The following is a 21,220-nucleotide window of genomic DNA, read 5'->3' on the forward strand; positions in this document are numbered from 1 at the left end:
TCGGAAAAATCGGCAACAGCTATAATATCGGCATTTAAAGAAATTGAAATATGCTACCCAGTACTTCCAAAGAATGCTAAAAGACGTCGCCATCTCCTACATGTCCAGGACATTACATTAACTTTCCAGGACTTGTCTATGAACAGATTTTCCCGAAATTTATTAATATAAAAAATTCTTCTACATTTTTTTCTCATATGTTATTATCAGTAACATTTTAAGTAAATTCTCTACTTTTCTTGCACAACCACTTACTAACGAATTTCATTGCCATGCCATTATTTGATTCATCTAAAGGAAGTTAAGGTTCCGGTAGTTAAGAACCTTGAGGTTGAACCCGTGGCACTCCCCTCAAACTGGCAAAATACTGTGAAAGCTGAACAAAAAAACATAAAATTGGAGTTTTGCACAAAAATGTATCGGATCCAGCAACAGGCATTCGTCTTGTGGCGGTTTTTTTATGAGTGAGGATAGAACCTCGGAACTTGTGGTTCGCAAACCAGTAACATGACCACAATACACAAGCAATTGCTCGTGTAGCGTAGCTGTTAACTGGCTTATAAGCTTTCACCACAGACTTTCCCTCCAGTGAGTCGGAGGTGAGACGAACGATATGGCTTTTGAGTGGTGATGTATTTAGCATTTGAATCTAACGCGCCTGTACCCATTTGAGTAGCGCCAAGCGTTATGGCGAGTCTGTGTGGGTGAGTGGTTGCTGCGTCAAGTGAGTCTGACGACTTTGGGTAGCTGCGGCCTTTTTGTGTTACTGCGTCAAGTGAGTCTGACGACTTTGGTTTGCTGTGGGTAGATAGCGCCACAACAGCTGTACGAAGGTTGAAGGTTCATCGTCCGGGTCACCATTGTGGCGATATGTGATGAGCTACAGTCCCTCCCCCCACACACGCAGCACTCCCTGAAATAGATTTTGAAAATTGCTTTTTCGTACTTAACCTTATTTAGTTATTTTCCGTACTTAGAGTTCGAAAGAAAGAAAGAGAATTAAAAAAAAAAGAGTGGAGGAAGAACAGAGAAAATTGTTGTTGAATAGCTCTTAAAGCATCAAAAATCGCTGACTGTTCATCGATGAGTAACAGATCAGAAAGCGAAAAGCGCTTTTCTGCTCTTGAATTTAGTAGGGCGAAGGTCGCTTTAACCCAGATTGGAGATTAGCGAACTGTTTCCTCGTATCCAAGGCTAAATCCGCTCTTCAAATTCTTTTTTTTTTTCACTGACTGCCTCTCGTATGACAGTTTATGATTGCCTATCTACTTTCATATTTCATCAACAGAATCACATCCGATTTAATACAGATTCGTCGAAATCATTCATCGAAAAAAGAGATTTCTGTAATTTTCTTAAATGCAATTCAGCTTATCAAAATTGAAAATTTTAAGCTACTCAAAAGTTAGCTCTTTTTCAAATTGTATTGCAGTTGGAAAAAAGAATCTTTTTGATCCATTGTACGTTTCTGAAATTTCTAATAGAATCTACGGACCAATCTTAATTACAGAAAAACTCAAATGTAATGAATCAAATAATCATAATGAAAATATTGATATATGAAAAGTGAGGACAAAAAAAAAACGATACAGAAAGCAGTACGAGAAATGCAAAAGTGCAAGCATAGAAACCTGTCCAGAAATCCCTGTACTTAACTCATTCCAGTCTTTTCATGCCATTTATCCTTAGAATCCTTTCTTAACAAGCAATCTGCTTTTAGAAATCAGCAATTGCACTCATGGCGGGATTGCAAATCCCTGGATGGAAACAAATGAATATTGATTGAAAAATATTAATTAATTAATATGAATTAAATAATTATATAACTTAATTGATCAATCAAGCTGGGGAAATCAATAATTTTAAATATGAAGCATTTCTACTTTGTTTTTTCAATACTGTTTCACAAAAAATAATAATTTGATTTGGAATGATTTTAAAATATTTGATACCATTATTAACTGATGCAGTTCTCTTATTTTGCATAAAAACTGATAAAAGTCTTTCTTGAAATACTGTTTGAAGAGCATTCATGATAGTTCTACAATTCATTTACACAACATATTATTGTCAATAACTTTGTACATGCGTTTCTGTCTTTGTCTACATGTTAAGCTGCTCAAACTCAATATTATATAAAGAGCAATCAAATCAAAAGGGACAAAATTTTGTAAAATTCAAATTGCACACAATGCCGAAATATAAAGCCAAAAAAGCATCCATAGCACAAGAGTGCAACGGTAAAATATCGACAAAAACTGTGGGAACAATCCTTAATGACACAGATAAGACACAATAAAGTATTTCAGTTAGTTTCTCAAATGTTCCACGTGCCGACCTGAACACTTGGAGATGTTGATGAAATTCGAGTTATGGCAAGAGGAATAAGCAGAGCGTTGTGTCTGATGCGAAGATAATATGCGGTTTCCAGATTTGATGCCCATCGATCACTAAGTATATTTTCAATTATGCATCAGTTTAATCTGTGTGGATAGGATGGAAGTGTTATGATTTGGAGAAAACCGAACTAGTTAATATGAAATTAAGTAATACATGTGGGCATGTTGAACCTGTTGGGAGTAATACAATTATTACATACTAGCGATGAAACTGTCAGAGTTTTTTTAAGGCAGTATGGCCAAATGCATACATCTAAATATTCTGATACAAAATGTTGGGAGAAACACTGATAAATTAAGCTTATCTTTCATATTTCAACATCATAACGATCAAAAACACACCACAGGAATTGTGAAGATGTGTTTGCTTCATAAAGTGTCTCATCAATTTCATTCGCTTCTACAATCTCCGACTTAGTAAAGTATGTGTCAAAAGACATTAGGCCACAGTTCAAATATTAAGATACAAAGAGATTGTTAGACGTCAGACAAGATGTGTAAAGAAAAATTAGAAGCAGCAAAAGAATAACACTTGAAACAATGCTGAAATATATATATATATCTTTCCGCGGTTCAAAAAATATGATGTGGGCTTAAAATTTCCATCAATCCAACAATAAGAAATTATTTTTGTAAAATTATATTTAATAATTAAATTACTTTTTTTTTCCAAAAGCTCTTATTTGGCCCATAAGACTTCTTTCGTAAAGAATTTGTGCTGTTCGTTTCTGAAAAAAAAATCAGTTCGCTAAAGATGAATGTTTAAAAGTTTGGGAACCACCATAATAGTATAATGAATAAATCACTTAACTCTTGAAAAGCTAAAAGAGTAATATAAATAAACAGAATCGAAATTCAAGGAGTGATGGAATTCCTCTCAGTATCAAACAGCACTATCTGTAACTAAATATTATATATAATCTCTGAAACTGAGTCTTATACAGTGTTTGAAACAAAGTATTTAACTTTCTAATGAAGGCATGCGTAATGGTGCCCTTGTAGTGAAAGCTTATAAGCCAGTTAGCAACTACACTACACGAGCAATTGCTTTTGTATCGTGGTCATGTTACTGAGCTGCAATACACAAGGTCCCAGGTTCTATCCTCACTCAACACAATCCGCTACATTGGTGACCTCGGACGATGATCCTTCAACCTTCTTACAGCTGTTGTGGCGCCATCTACCCACAGCAAACCAAAGTCGTCAGACTCACTTGACACAGCATCAGCAAACTCTCACCCACACACGCTCACCATAATGCTTGGTGCTACTTAAATGGGCACAGGTGCATTAGAATCAACAGCTAATAATAATATATCACCACTCGACAACCATATCTTTAGTCTCACCTCCGACTCACTGGAGGGAGAGTCTGTAGTGAAAGCTTATACGCCAGTTAACAACTTTGCTACATGAGCAATTGCTTTTGTATCGTGGTCATGTTACTGGGCTGCAAACCACAAGGTCCCAGGTTCTACTGTCGCCCCTGACAATCCGCCACAACCTCAACAATTGCTTCTTATACGATATCGATATCACCACTACAGGTAAACTCCTACTGCTTAGTGTGAAACAAGATGAAAACAAAGTGCTGTTCGTATAAAGCCTACAGTCACCAGTTCAGCAGGTAATTTTTAAAATCCTGTCATTCAAACTGACTATGGCACAAATAAATCACAGAAAAAGGTTCCGCATCGTAAGGTTGGTCAGCAAAAACGTTGAGTAGAGACATCAAAAAGGAAAGTTCCAAAATTGTTTCACGAAAGTTCTCATGCTGCAGCTAGCTAATTATTTATTAATATAAATTTTTAAAAATAAAATTTATTATAGGAAGCCATTTTAATTAATAAAAAATTATAATTAAAAAGTTTCTGTGTTCAAAAAATACACAAACGCTGTCAAAATGGGCTTATTTTACAACAGTATCTTGTATGGTCATAACAGTGATGTTTCTTTCGAGAATTGTATTCAAATAAAGATTGTATTTGACATTTAGTAGATGAATGTTTCGTCAATCTGTCTACTCAATTTCCTCGTGTATTTTGTTCATTTTTATATTTTGGAAATTTCAGTTACCAGGGATTAAATTTTATCTTCTTTTTTATTATTTTCAGTAAGACTGAAATTTGTGCTTGTACTACTGTATCTGTATTATTTCTCTTTCGCAAATCACTCATGCATTCTTTTGAAGCTCATTTTCTTATTTTATTCTCAGCGTAAAAAAATTAATTATAATATTTATAATAATAATATTTTTTTTATTTATGTTTACATCATTTACACTCATTATTTTTATTTGAACAAAACTTCATAATAGCTGATAAATCAAGTATTATAAGCAAATATATTCGAATAGTTAATAAAAATAGCTATTATTATGAAAAATGACAAAACTTTATATGTTTTCCATATAATGATTATTTATTTATTTTATCGCACTCGAAAATACTTCAAAGGTATTTGAAAAAAATTTCAGACAACAGGAATTTAACAAGAAAGAATTTAATTCCCAATTAAATATACAGATGGCAGAAGTAGCAGACGCTCACAAAAATGAAGACCGTTATTCATTTTCACCTTATGATTCTTTAAAATAATGCTTTTTGTAAATGTAGATCGTCGGTTCAGAAGGCACGTGCGATCGCAGAGCGTGCAAAAGGAAGAAGAGAGGAATGCTGTGTTTATTGTTTGGCGTGATTTTGAGATTTTTCCGTCTGTTGGCGCAATAAAACGTCTCAGTAAAAAATATTTTCAATCATTCTAACGTAGATTTTTTTTTCTCAATGTCTATTTATAGATAGATCATTTTGACTAATAACGATGCATATATTTCAACTTCAGACGCATATATTTCAACTTCAGACGCATATATTTCAACTTCAGATGCATATATTTCTCAATGATACTGATTAGAAATCGTGAATTAAACTTCTGAAATTACAGAGAGATATATGGTCGAATATAGAAAACAATACGATAAGGAAATAAAGTCACAATGATTATCAGAAGAAATGTCATGAACGTTAATTAAAATATATTCAAAATATGATTAAAATTCCAGTTTGCTCTCAGTATTTCTATCGATATCTCTCATTTTTACGATTTTATTATTCCCTAACCGCCTTCAACTACTAGTTGCTGCTCGCCCATCATCTAAAAACTTAAAATAATTGACAAAACCAAAGAGCCATCTTGATTCAACACTACCGATTTCGACAATTTTTATTTCATATGAAATGAATATTCTCAATAGCCACATGAAGGTCAAATGAATTTCATAACAAATCAATGATATCCTTCTCGAACAATCATCCATTTCTGGGAGATATTTCATCATAATATTTTGTACATTGTCTGTGGGGAAAAAATCCTGAAGGTCGATCAGAACCATTAAATAAAATACCTAATGAACCGATTTCTCCTTCGACAATGCAATGTTTTATCTCAAAATTAGGGGAAAGGAGGGCTAACGACCTTTGATGCTTAGTTTTCTTAACCTCCCGTTTTAGAGCAACACTTGAGCTATTTTGGGACTGACCACGAAATGCTGAACCGCTATCAAATAACGAGGACGACACCTGAGCTGGCGCCCTTTTCTTCTCCAGATTTCCAGACCACACTAGTAAGTGAACATTTGACGGATTTAACGTGTACTTACACTTGTTCTACGATGGAGTTGGGTCTGGAACCTTTGCATCCCGAAGACGAGATTGTACTATCAAGCCACCGCGGTTTCGGAGATATTTCATGATATATCAAGGAGTCATAAACTTTCATGTGAAACCAAAATTATTGAAATCGGAGTGGTTGTGCCTTTGGACTTTAATTTATTGGTTTTCTTTAATATTTTAAATATATTAATAGTTTTATGTCTCCAGTTAAGTTAAACTTTTTCTCATTAGAATATTTTTCACCATCTAAAAAAGACAAGTAGATTAAATTTAAAAAAATTCTGTATATGCATGGAAATTCAATTTCAAAATAATAAAAGTTTAGAAATGCCCTGTATTCCCGGCAAATAACTCAAACAAGTTCAAACAAAATTAAAGAAATTTTGTATTATTCATTTAAGTTAAAAATGGCTTTTTCAGATTTTTTTTGTAAGATTTCCTGTTGGATAATTGAAACCGAATATATCCCAAAGCCTCAACTGTTACAATATGTGAAGATTCATTTTTAACTATTTCTATACGTTTTTTGTTAAAGAAAAAGAGGAAAACAATCGATAACAGCTGCATTCTTTTATTTCAGGAAAGCTGTGAAGGCAACAGCCTTATTGTTTCCGCTGCTTGGTCTTACCCACCTCATGTTTTGCATCAATCCCAAAGATGACGCCACCTTTGAAGAAGCTTACATGATCACCAATGCTATTTTACAGTCATCTCAGGTATATGAAATACGGTTTTAATAAACTGCCTATTATTTTAGTATATATAATATCTAATTGATCGAAAAAGTATTTGGATTTGTTATGATATAATTAAATAAACGTTTGCATTAATGCACGCATAATGAAACAGAAATCTTCTAAGATGACTAATTATGACTTCTAAGATGATTACTCTTGCACTTGTTTATACAATAACTTATTTCAAAATAGTAAAATGTTATAAAATGGATAAAAAAAAAAGGTACTTCAAAGGGATAAAGAATATATTATTAAATCAAGCATTCGTAATTCTGCCGATTAATATTCAAAAAATTCAGTACGAATTTTTACCGATTTATAAATAGAGGATTATTTTCAACAAAGAAAAGCTGTGTATTAAATTTTCCGCGGGAAAAATCATAATCATCATTTTTTAATCAAATATTTTTAGATGGTTTAGTTAATTATACTAATAAACTGGAAACAATATTAAGTGGATTTTTACACATTTTTCTGGAGCAATTTTAATTGGAAATTAGAAAAATGAACACATATGAAAAGTGGAGAACATTTGATAACAATCAATTATGCATCAAAAATAAAAATAAAAAATCGTCTGCAGTAAACAATGTTATTCAATATTGTAAATGGCGCACAACAAGAAGCATTAAATCATTAACTGTGTATTTAATTACATTTATCGAAACGAAATATTTTTATTAAGTGATGAAAGAAAAAAGCTGCACAAAATTGTTTTCTAAATTATGTAAATCACAAAATATAATGTGTCACAAAGGTACATATATTTTCAATTATTTTTAAAAAAATTGTTTATAGTTGTTTTTTAAAAAATCAATCAAGAACAAACTTAAAAAGTTGTTAAAAATTTTTTTTAATCATCTGTTTCAAAAATAAATATAATAATTCAATATTCTTTATGTCAATAAAAAAAAATATCTTTTTAATTTTTCAACCGTTACTTTTATCGCTCATTTCTCTTACCGTAAGAGTTTGTTGAACGGAAGATTAGATTGTTTTGAGAAAATTACTTATCATTTAGATAAGTGAAAAAAACATTGTCACGTTTGTAGATGTGTGGATTTCTTAATGAGTGGAATAGAAAAGAACGATTTATGATGAAAAAAAGGAAATCTAGAAAGACATAAACGTTTTCTCTACATGGTGTAGAAAACACTCAGTTAGTCTTGGCCATAAAGAACAGAATTTATGACCTTAACTATCATTCCTCAAGTGGAAATATTAAGGCAGGTGATATAATACTCGAATCTTGCTATGGTTAATTTAAGCATGCTTCTGAAATAGTATTAAATGCATATCATCTTCGATCCATGTAGCATCTTGGCACCGGTTTCAGCAAAACCAACCGAACCTCGACCAAGACCATCTTATGCAGCTGTGGCCAGACGAACCAGAGCCCCTGCTCAGAGGTTGCCCGTACAGTCAAGAAAAACTGATATTTGGAGAACTGCCGACAATAGACCAGTTTGTTTCCACTGTGGCCGTCCAGGACATGTTGTGCGCTATTGCAGAGAACGGAAAGCTGTATTTGACAATTATCGACGCCGCCAACAGAACTTCGAAACTGACGCTGAAGAAGAAGAATACCGCCGACCAAATACCATCCGCCGTTCCACACCCAGTCCATCTAGAGGCCGATCCCCTACACGCCGTTTCAGATCACCGTCACCGTATCGTCGATCCAGTCAGTCGCCAAGCCGCAGAAATGAGGAAAACTGAACGGAGCGACCTTCCTAGGAGGTGAGGCCGCATGCAACGGAAATCCTCCATCGGCCGCCAAGATGACGGGAAATCAACTGGACGTCATTATAGATAAGAAACCTATACGTGCTCTAGTCGATTCTGGAGCCTCATTTTCGATCATTTCCGATAAGTATCGACGGTCGTTAAAGAAGGTTTTGTTTTCTGACACCAAAAACCTTGTACTGAAAGTCGCTGATGGAAGTTTCATCCGACCGATCGGAAAATGTATCCTGCGTGTTCGGATAAACAGCCGAGAACTGCCGTTTGAATTTATTGTTGTGCCGCATTGTAGTCACGAAATAATCCTTGGATGGGACTTTTTAAAAGCTTCGCAAGCCGTGATCGACTGTGGTCAAAGTGAACTATACGTAGAAGACATTTGCCAAGACGTTGCCACACCAGACACATGGAAATTGTATGCCACAAAAGACTACACACTTAAACCCCATTCTGTGACAAAAGTAGCAGTATCAGGATACCATGTTCAAGAAGACCTAAACGTAGTCATTGATGGTAATAAGCAGCTGCTCTTTGAGAGAAACATCGCCGTGCCATCCATGGTATCCTTATACCATAACAGGAAAAGTGAAATTTGGGTTGCCAACTTGCAGTCCACGAACAGAGTAATCCCTAGAGGAATGTGCATAGGCCAAGCCGAACCACTGGATGGGGGACATTTATGTGTAATTTCTAGCAAGTCAGATGACATCGATGCACAGCAAGAGACGCCAAACGTCGAAATGGATTGTTCACCGATGTTGTCACCAGAGTTGAACAATGAACAGAAAAACAAACTAGCTAAACTGCTACAACGTTTTACTGCAATCTTCACGAAGACTGACAAGCAGACAGCTGCACGGACGAATGTGAGACACCGGATTCACACGGGTGATCATACTCCAATCAGCCAACGAGCCTACCGAGTCTCATCGACCGAAAGACGCATCATTCGTGAAGAAGTTCAAAAGATGCTCGATAACGATATCGTCCAGCCGTCTGAAAGTCCCTGGTCTTCACCCGTTGTACTCGTGAGGAAAAAAAGATGGAAGCTGGCGTTTTTGCGTTGATTATCGCAAGCTCAATGCGATCACGAAGAAATATGTGTATCCTCTTCCTCGTATCGATGATACATTAGACTGTCTGAAGGGCGCCAAGTTCTTTTCTTCCATGGACCTTCGCTCTGGATACTGGCAGATAGAAGTAGACGAGGCTGATCGTGAAAAGACGGCATTTATAACACCCGAAGGATTATACGAGTTTAAAGTCATGCCGTTCGGACTTTGTAATGCCCCCGCGACATTCGAGAGAATGATGGACAATTTGTTGCGCCATTTCAAATGGATTATGTGTCTCTGTTATCTAGACGATATAATAGTGTTCTCGGAAACTTTTGATGACCATCTCACTCGATTAAGACTTATTTTAAAAAGCCTTCAAGATGCTGGTCTTAAACTCAACCCGAAGAAGTGTCTTTTCGCGGCCAGAGAAGTAAAAATACTGGGCCATCTTGTATCTAGTAGTGGCGTTCGTCCTGATCCTGACAAAGTGAAAGCCGTTAGCAATTTTCCTACCCCCAAAAACGAACATGATATACGGAGTTTTCTTGGCCTTTGCTCATACTTCCGGCGATTTATCAAGAACTTTTGTTATCTCGCTGAACCCTTGCAGATGCTGCTAAAAGGTGGTGCGGAGTTTCATTGGGGTCATGAAGAAATGAAAGCTTTTAACAGTCTGAAGAAAGCGCTTACGTCTGATCCTGTATTAGGAATGTACGACGAAAATGCCCCTACAGAAATTCATACGGATGCCAGTGGTTATGGTATTGGAGCTGTCTTGGTGCAAATCCAGAATAAAGCTGAAAAAGTAATCGCATACGCCTCCAGAACTTTGACAAAAGCCGAAAGAAATTATTCCACTACCGAACGGGAATGCCTCGCCATTGTGTGGGCAATCAACAAATTTAGGCCATATATATTCGGAAAACATTTTACAGTTAAAACCGACCATCATTCGTTGTGCTGGCTTATGAGTTTAAAGGATCCTTCAGGAAGGCTTGCAAGATGGGCCCTTCGACTTCAAGAACATGATTTTTCCATTCAATATAAAACCGGTAAGAAGCACAGGGATGCCGACACTCTCTCGAGAAATCCAGTGGAAGATGAGACTCATACAACAGACAAATCCCTAGCCGTTACCACGAGTATGAACCTTGCAATAGAACAGAAAAAAGATCCAGACCTTGTAAAACTTAACATTGACAACAACAGCCGATCCATAGAAAAGAAAGGATTTGAATTAATTGACGGGGTTCTATACAGAAAGAATTTTGATCCAGCTGGACAAAAGTGGCTACCAGTCATTCCGAAACATCTACGAGTCGACATACTTCGACACTTCCATGACGCTCCTACGGCAGGCCACCTTGGTTTCGCAAAAACTTACGACCGAATCCGCAAAAGATTTTGGTGGCCAGGGATGTACCGAAATGTTGTCCGATATGTCATGCATTGTCGGGATTGCCAAAGACGAAAACCTATTCCTCAACGACCACCTGGACGATTAGTTTCCATCCCTCCAGCTATAGCACCTTTCCATCGCATTGGGGTTGATCTCCTCGGAAGATTTCCAAAATCTGGTCGGGGAAACAAATGGATCATAGTCTGCACAGATTATTTGACACGATATGCCATAACAAAAGCCTTGCCGACCGCCGAAGTCGAAGAAGTAGCAAAGTTCTTGCTCGAAGAAATTATTCTAAAGCCTGGAGCTCCACGAGTAATTATTTCGGATCGGGGAGCCGTTTTCCGAGCAAGACTTGTTTCCACCCTTGTTGACCTGTGCAATATCGATCATCGTTTCACGACGGCGTATCACCCTCAAACAAATGGACTGACAGAACGCTTTAATAAAACTTTGACCGACATGCTGTCTATGTATGTGGATACAGAGCAGAAAAATTGGGACGAAATTTTACCGTTTGTGTCCTTTGCTTATAATACCGCTAAACAGGAGACGACAGGTTTTACGCCTTTCTTTTTACTTCATGGACGCGACGCCGAAACGACGTTAGATACAATGTTGCCATTCTCTCCCAATGATGTAGATGATGATTACGTCGCTAAGATTGTTGCCAGGGCTGAAGAATCAAGACAGTTAGCCCGAGTGCGAACCCTGAGTGCCCAAGATAAAGACCGTCGACGTTACAACGCCAAACACCGAATGGTATCTTATGCTCCTGGAAATCTCGTATGGATTTATACTCCAGTCCGAAAAGTTGGACTCTCCGAGAAGCTCTTAAGGAGGTACTTTGGGCCTTACCAGGTTTTACGCCGTTTATCAGACGTAACATACGAGGTGCAAGATTTTGACCCTGAATCCCGAAGAAGACGACCAAGAGACGTTGTCCATGTACTGCGAATGAAACCATACCATGATCCCGACAAGCAAATTGAAATTGAGGACAGTCAAAATGAAAATGTCGTACCTGCCGAAAATCAAGAAATTTACAAGGGTCCCATGACACGTTCCAGAGTAAAAGCCCTTAACCTGATTGACAGCGGGGCGCTGTCTTTCTTTGGAGGGGAGTAATGCCGCATAATGAACTACTGATATCAGTTCCTGTGGCTTGGTTGGCAAGACACGAGACTGTAGACCTTCACGACCCAGGTTCGAATACCAGCCAAGTCAGTTTTATCCAAAGACTGGAATTTTAATTTAAAATGTTATTTATTATTTCTCTAGTTTCTAGTTGATTCTAGATCTTTCTTTAAATGTTCTATCTGGATGTTTCTCGAACATTCTGAGAGTGTATATAAAGTCAAGTGTCACCAGTTGTGATCGAGTTATCGGTCCTGTACGCTTGAGAGTTACTTTGCTTGAATAAATCTGATTACTTGTTCAACCTAACAGCCTTGTTATTTCCAATCTTCGTGACAATATATTTAATTTTCAATACTATTTTATGCATCATCTACATTTTACGAATCTGTTTACTATTTTATGCATCATCTACATTTTACGAATCTGTTTACTATTTTATGCATCATCTACATTTTACGGTGATAAAAAAATGATCATATCTTCAATTTTGATGCCACGATCTATACCATATTTCATTTATCTACTCGGTGTACATTTGATTTTTTATGTTTACATTGGGAAGAAGAGACAAACAAACATACAGTCCACTCTAAAATGGATTTATGTTCAAATTAGACACAGAACTACGATTTTGATATGAAGAGTATTTATTATCCGTTTATTTTATCCATCCATTTAACTTTTTGCGGGTTTTTTTTTTTAATTTTATTTTCTAGTGTACGAGTTATAAAAAAAATGTGAAGTAATCGTCGAAAAATTTGATCTCGAGATTTTGACGAATCTCCACGTTTTAGAATTCCCTGAGTTCAAAAAACATATTTTTAGAAAATGCCTGCCTATCTGTCTGTGACAAAGATACCTCAAAAATGCTTAGAGCTAGACGCTTGAAATTTGGTATACAGTCTTTACACTAAATTTGTAGATTTCTACCAAATTTTGATTAAAATCTGCTTAGAGGAAGTCTGTCTGTCCGGCTGTTCGAGTATAATTTAACACGATAATTACAAAACAAAGAGAGCTAAATTTACAAAATTCGATTCATAGATTTATTATCTATATTGTAGACACCTGTAGGATTTTGAGCTAAATGCAACTAAGGGTTGACTGTCTGCGGAGTTTATACTTTCAGAAGCATGTAAACACGATACTTCAAAAAAGCAGTGAATTAAATAAATATTTTTTTTATTTGATCTTGTGACTACAATTGTAGTTTTGGGTCAAATTTTTGTTTCAATCGATTGAGAAAAACGTGTCTAAAACGCAAATGCGATTTTTGGATACTATTAACGCATGCCAGGGATTAATCGCTAATTAACTCCCCAAAGATGACACGATAGATTCAGTAAAAATGCCAATGCCATATAAGGCGTTCTTTGGCATGACAAATTTATTAGAGAGTATGCGAGAAAGTTTTGAGGTGACACTCCAACTGTTTTTTTTTATTATTTTGTATATTTTTGAGATATATTCAATTGCGAATGAGCAGAAAATCTGCCATTTTAGTGATTTCATCCATTTTTGGTTGCCAAATTTCATTCATTTAGACAGCATTATTTTTAGATATATTAGACATATGCACATTGACAGACAAAGACACTTTTCGTTGACAAATTTTATTCTGATTTTGATGCAGTTCTATAATTTTAATGATTAGACCACATGCCTTTTATTCAACTGAGTTGTTCCGATTCCCCCCTCCCTCTTAAATCTGGACAGCCAGACATAATTAGGTCCTTTAAGATTAAAAGCCTAAAACGTAAATATTGATCAAATCGTTGCCATTCAGATTTAGATCATTTAGCATTAATCGTAATTAGTCTGCAGTTGTAGTTGCGATGAGCTAATCCTTTCTCATTTTCTCTCAAGAAACTGTTCTAGTGTCTTGACAAAAAAAAGCGAATCATATCACTGGGCTAAAGTAAACACTCATTTAATTTTAGAAATTTTTTGTCATATTGAATAGTAATGTAATTTGATTGTTCAAGGAAAGTTTTATTAGATAGAACACATTCAAAAACTAACAATTCATCGTTTTCTCAGTCTCATTTGCATAATATATTGAAAACTTATCCCGAAATCCATAAACATACTTGGTACCTTTTTAAATTTAAAAATAAGTTAATTGTAAGCATCGCATTATCTTTAAAAAAAGTCACTATGAACTAATACTTTACATTGTAATACTCTAAACTATGAAACATTTGGATCGTCTGCTCTTTATAAATGCTTTCCAAATAATTTTATTTTCATTTAATACGTCATTATAAAACTACATATTTTGCATAGGAACCACATACCAAATTTCAACTATCTAGCTCGAAACCTTTTTGAATTATCATGTTCACAACAGACCGACAGAAATAATTTTTTTAATGTGTTTTTCGGACCCAGTGAGTTCCAAAGCAAGCAGATCCGTTAAAATCTGGAGTTCGAATTATGTGGCGATTATAATACTTTCTTTTTGATATTTCCTATACGAAACAGTAAAACAAAACATAGTCTGAGTAAGATACATAATCCACATAATTCATTTTTGGGACACAAACGTTGTAACAAATACATTTATTACGAATACATTCACTATTAGAAAAATTCATTAATATTTTCATTAATAATAATTAACTTTTTCATTTGCTTTTGTTTAAATAATTCATATCCTAAAAAAGAATAGTTACGTCAGTGTTGTTGGCAAACATATGCAAATTCGCGTAATTCCCACTCATACCACTTTCAAAATTACAATTTTAAAAAATCATTTAATTTTTTTTTAATCGTTTAATTGAAAACGCAATGGAAGAAAAAAGAAAACACCTATGATAAATAAATAATAGATATCCTAAACCCGAAGGAAATTCGTTGCTATTCTTTTTTAAAGAATTTAAGGCTATATTTCTTCATCACCATATAACTCATGACTAGAGATTCTAAATGGTCAATGCTTTATCTCCTATTATCTTTATCATATTCATTTAGACATTGGCTCTATAAAATGTATATTTATTGCCCTGAAGATAGTTTTTATCGGTCTTTGCTTTAGAATCTACCGTACAAATAAAACAAAGAACATATAAAACACTCTCAAAATAAACGTTACCATCAAATAAATGAGAAAATAAAAATAAATTTTAAAAAGTCCAATATTTGTGTTTGCTTACTGCATAAAATTTATTGCAGTCTTTACTACTCTTTTTTACGTTATTAAAATTATTATTAATTTTTTTGCATGTGATAACATTGATGGAATAGATACAATAATTAGAATAGAATAGGTTTTCATAATGCGTATCTGCAGAATGCATCTTAAAGTTTATTTTCTTCATAGTGTTCCTGGGCAATTTCAATTAAAAGTTAAAAAAACAGCTGCAAAAAAATATCAGCTGTACCATAACTGATTTCATTCTGTAAAAAAAAAAAAAAAAAAAAATTTAAAAATCTAATCCAACATGCACAATTCGGAATTGGTAGTCAGCTTCAAAACAGTAAATATATCGTCGGAATACAGTTAACTAAATGTAATCAAATCAATAAATCAATGAATTATTGTGGTCTTGTTATTTTAAAATGTCATTTCTGTAACAGAAAAAAAATCAATAAATCGATAACAGTACATAGTTGGTGTGCAATTTATTATACTACATGTATCCGCACGATGTGCTTAATAATCAACACCATTTATCTCAATTTTGCAAATTTTAAAAAGGCAAAGGAAAAAACTAAATTTTTCGCAATCAGTACATATATTTTTTCTTCGCATCTGATATCACATATTCATACAATCATACATATTCGTTATTAGTTGCGAAAATTCAATATCGATTTTTTTTTCTTGTTAGATAGTGTTGTTTTTAAGAAGCGATGTATTGATATGATCGGTTTCTTCTGTTAAAAAATGGCATTTTAAAACAATGTAAACACATTGATTCATTTGCCATTATGTTTCGATTTTATCAATTTTTGAAGCAACATGACAAATATTCTCAAAATGGTATACGTGTCTAACAAATCAAACAAATACGTTTATGTAACGATTAAAACATTCAAATATCCTAGATAGGTAAGCGAATTCTATATTTATAAGAAAAAAAATGTTTTTAGAACTAATAACTAAAAAATGTAACAAATATATTTTTACGAGTACATTCAAACGCATTCTTAAAATATGTCTCTTATATATTCATAAAATACTTCTCATCAGGGTCAGTTAACAAGTTATCTATTTAAACATTCATTACACATATGCGTAATATTTTCCTTGTTATTTTGTTTTGCCAGTTTTTTTAATTCACATTTAAGATGTCCTCGTTCCATATTAGCTTAAAAATACTGATTCTCCATAGAAAATGTTATTCCTGTACTCCCATTTACTGTTACAAAAATCAAGCAGCTGAAATTTCAGTAAGTAAAAGTTACATAAAAGAAGACTAGTCTCGTTGTCTTTCAGCCTGAACAAACATTACTTTGATTCGTGCAAATTCTTACGTTGCAGCAGGTGAAAGAAACTTCAGAAGATTTTTTTTCTCTTTTAATAAGAATTAAAAGATTTCAAAAGGGAATTTTTAACCACAAAAAGGCAAGAAAAGCTTAAATAATGATTCTTACTCTATAAAAAATATATCTAACAGTATTTTTTTATAAAAATCATAACATTTAGAAGGAAATTTATTCAAATTCTTATTAAAAATTATAGTAATAATTTGTAATTTAAATATGTAACTAAAAATATAAACAAGATTTTAAAAATCCCTTGGAAAATATTAACTGATAAATTTTGTTCATGTATTTACTGTATAAACGCAGTTTAGCTGTAGAGCACTAAATCTATTATATACATTTTGAAATAGAGTTTTTTCTGCCAGTTGCAACAGCGATGTACAAAATACAAAAGATAAGATTTGCAGCTGCTATATTTTTAAAAAATGAAATGTTCCATCGTAAATTATCTGTTGGACAATGAATTGAAATTTGGCAAGTTTTAATGGAATTATTTCAAATTGACGTAAGACTCATCAAACTAACTAATATATGACTAATTACTTCCAGAATTATTTAATTCTGTAGTTGATTATGTATGTTGGGATTAAGAACAAGTAATATATTTTTTTTAAAATTAAGTCAATTCCTACTTAGGTCAACAACAAAAAAATTATTTGAGTTACTTTTGTTAAGTAATTACATTAATATAAATATGTTTATACATATGACAGAATTACAATATTAAGTGGCAAAATAGAAATTGAATTGAAAAAACTGTATTTACATCAAGTGTTCATCCACTAAGTTTTATATTTTGAATTTGTTTGAATGAGGGGGATTTAGGGATTTTTAGCTACAAAGGCTGTCATCCCAGCCTTCAAAAAAGTTTTATATATTACTTTTATATTACTTATTAAAATTTTTAGCTTGGCGACAAACTTGGCGACCATTTGGCGACTCTATTTAAAGTATTAAAAATTAATTAAATTTAATTAATAAATTAATGTTTGAAATTACATAATGAATGAAGAATTACGTCAAGTAATATATAAAAAAAATTTTAATCGAATTTCTACTTATTTTCTTAAATTATTTATATATATCTTATATTATTTATGATCGGGTGTCGTGTTAGTAATCTCAGAGCTTGGCGACAAACTTGGCGATCATTTGGCGACATAATTAAGAACGTTTGGTCGATCTTTTTATGTTTTTTCATTCATACATGTATTTATTTTTGTTTCTATATAATTTCATTATAGGATGCACTTAAATGTTTGTACAAATATTGGCTAGGCAATATACCATTGAAATCACATATCCTTCAGCAAATGCTTTGAACTACCATAGATTGTTTCACATTTAGACGGATTGTTTTCATAGTATGTGCTTGACAGTCTTATTTGGCTGGGTTTCTTCCGAAAAAATTAGGAGGAGCCAGTTGAATAAAGACAACTTTTTAAAAATGCATATGTCATTGTTTGCCACTAGAAATAAAATTATGGGAAAAAGAAGCATGAAGAATTCTGGGCATGTGTAAAAACAAAATTATTCTCTCTTACTTTCCCCTTTACTCGCTTGAAAGACATTGAACACGTAAATATTTTGATAACATTCTCAAAAGGAAATAAAATAAATATCAATCTGTTCAGTTTATTCTATTTTTCGGTCTTTGATGACAACAATTTGTTTTATTCTATTTTTTCTTTCATGAAATTATCCTGTTGAATAGTGAAAAAAATGGAAGCAAATTGATCTGTAATTTCTTACATATCCATGAGAGCAAAAGATGTGTTTCAAACACAGCCTATAATCTTTTTAAGATGAATGAAGACGAATTTAACTTACCGATTAAGCATTTAAAAATCTTTTCAACTGATAATTATTACAGTGTAAACACATCGTTTCTTTTATAAACTCTGCTTTTTTTTTCAAATTGAGCCATTTAATATTAAGGCATTCTCTATTTATGATTTATGCAGCTATTTTCGCATATTTTTATTTTTTTGGTATTTCTGTACTCTCGCTCGGATAAAAGAAAATCTCTGATTTCATAAATTAATTTCAATGATATAATTATAATTTCATTTAACTCACGAGATTTTAGCTTCTCTATGTTGAATGGATAAAATACAAAGCATATAAATGTTGTTCATTTGCAAGGCAGATGTGTGTTTTTTTACTTTCTTCTTTATTTTTTTCGTAATTTATTGTTTATAATACAATAACTATGTCTTATTTTGCAATAGGCAAGTAATTATAGAATATTTATATGTACTATATTTTATGATTTCTTTGAAACAAACCAAAGCACAGTTTGTGAAGGGTGGACCTAAAATATCAATAACGGAACTAAGAATGCTTTCAGAAACACAACATATCCGTTCGTAGAAAATGGCTTATATTTAGAGTGTTATTATTTGTGATATGCTTATCGAATGCACATATAGAATTCTTCGGATAAAGTAGGTCAAACTAATGCGTTAAAGACTAAAACTAATCTTTTTTTAAAAAACAATAGAATGTGATTTCTTTTTTTAAACATTATTTTCATGTTTTATATTCTCAGAAAAATATAAAAGTTTCAAACATTAGTTTCAAAAAACTTACAAATTTTCAAACCATATTACAATATGGTTAAAGCATTTTTTTAAATCTTAAGCATTTCTTTTTTACTTTGTGAACTTAAATCAGTGTTTTCCGACTATATTATAATCCTTTATGCTTTATATTAATTTTCAAAAATATTTTCTTAATGAAAATTTTTTAGCGTTTCTTTGTTCAACAGAACGCTGTAGCCTAAACAGTTTAAAGATTCATATTTGCATTGCTATCATTTGCATCTTTTCTTAATTAATTTTTAATAATTTAAGCATTTTTTTTTTCTTTATTTTATAATTATGTTTTCTATTTAAATATTTTTCATTTGAAGGAAATTTTAATAAAGAAATTGCGTTTTCACATTGTTTTTAATTGCTTAGTTTTAATTCAAAATTTATTTTTTAAGTATGTTTCCATTATTCTTTCCTACATTTTTCAAGTAATTTTTCCGATATTCTTTTCATTCATTTATGTCTTTTATTATTATTATTATTATTTATTTATTTTATTTTATTTTCTATTTATTTATTTTTAAAAATTAAAAATAAGTGTATTCAAAATTGGTTATATTTTTCCCTTTCTAATAGCTTTGTTCAAATTTTTTCATGAACTCGTTGATTATTTATCATTTTCATCTGTTTAATGCTTTGCACTCAAAAACGTCTGCTTATAAAATTACATTTTGTTTTGTTATACAAATTTCGATGCAAGGAAATATTTTCAAAAAGCTGTTATTGGCTCAAAATAAACAACAAAAAGTAGGACATCTAACTCAAGCATAACCAATTATTTTCATTCGTATTCGTAAGCACATTTAATTGCATCAAAAATCTTTCCTGAACGGAAAATGGCAGAAAAAAAGAACGATAATTTTTATTCTGACACATTGTTGCCACTACCTTGATTCTTAAGTCCTGATTAGTAACAAATATAAAGAAAGTAATCATATCTGAAGCTTTTCGGTGCAGAGTTCAATTAACGTTTACGTGATAAGAAAACATGATATCGGGCGAATTCTGCTTAGTAATATTCTTCTGAAGAAGGATATTTATTTACAGCACATGACTTCTTTTAAAATCATGTGCTATAAATTAATGGGATATTATAAATAAAAAAAGAAAATCCAATGTCCATAGAGTTTTATAAAGAAAAAAGAATTATATTAAATGAAAACTAAATTACTCTAATTTATAATAAAAAATAAAAATGTTTTGTTAAAAAAAAGAGAACGTATAATATTTGTATTTATTAGGTCGTATTCGTAAAAATTAATAGCATATAAACATTTATACTCATGCAGCAATGTTATTAAATTGTATACTTAAATTATTAGTATAAAAAATAAAAGTTAGTTCTAAATTTTTTTTTAAATAACAAAAACAGAATAGGCAATAAGTATTAATATGCATGCATCTTGTAGTCTTATAGTAAAAAAAAGGCTTTGAACCATTAATCATTAAGACAAATCTTATATTTCAAGTTACAATTACGAAATAAATTCTAATTTATACACTTAAAAAAATAATTATAAATAATGGATAGTTTATTTGTAGTAATGCTGTGTTGATTGTTTTCAATAATCTCTTTTCAGCTAACTAAATACATTGAATTTGATTTTATGTAATGGCGTGCACTTTTTGGTGATTATTTTTATAACTATATTTACTTTTTGTATTTTATTATCATATAATTTGATCGAAAATTAATCATATATTTTTTATACATTTTAGGGATTTTTTGTGGGACTACTCTACTGTTTCATGAATTCAGAAGTAAGTATTTAAAGATTCATTAATGAAAAAATTAATTAAAAGTCCTGACAGCCAATGATCAAATTAAAACAATACCTCTATTTGATTTCGTAATTTGATTTTCCCATATGTCTTTAAATAACGCGTTAATGTCAATGTAACAAACTAATATAATTTTTTTTTTGAATTTTAAAGTTTTATATTTTTTAATGAAAATACTAACGCGAAATGTTAGTTTTAGTAAA

At 32.3% G+C, this 21,220-nt stretch overlaps 1 protein-coding gene across 1 annotated transcript in view; it reads left to right on the plus strand.

Moving 5' to 3' along the window:
* The window catches only part of LOC129980643 (corticotropin-releasing factor receptor 2-like), a 208,248-nt gene that overhangs the window by 182,831 nt on the left and 4,197 nt on the right, over nucleotides 1-21,220 (plus strand). The window contains exons 9-10 of the mRNA XM_056091023.1: nucleotides 6,651-6,786; nucleotides 20,955-20,996. Of these exons, the coding sequence (XP_055946998.1) occupies nucleotides 6,651-6,786; nucleotides 20,955-20,996 (178 nt within the window). The remainder of the gene's footprint in view (nucleotides 1-6,650; nucleotides 6,787-20,954; nucleotides 20,997-21,220) is intronic.

The sequence above is a fragment of the Argiope bruennichi genome, chromosome 8 (genome assembly GCF_947563725.1).
Source record: "Argiope bruennichi chromosome 8, qqArgBrue1.1, whole genome shotgun sequence".
Classification (NCBI taxonomy): domain Eukaryota; kingdom Metazoa; phylum Arthropoda; class Arachnida; order Araneae; family Araneidae; genus Argiope; species Argiope bruennichi.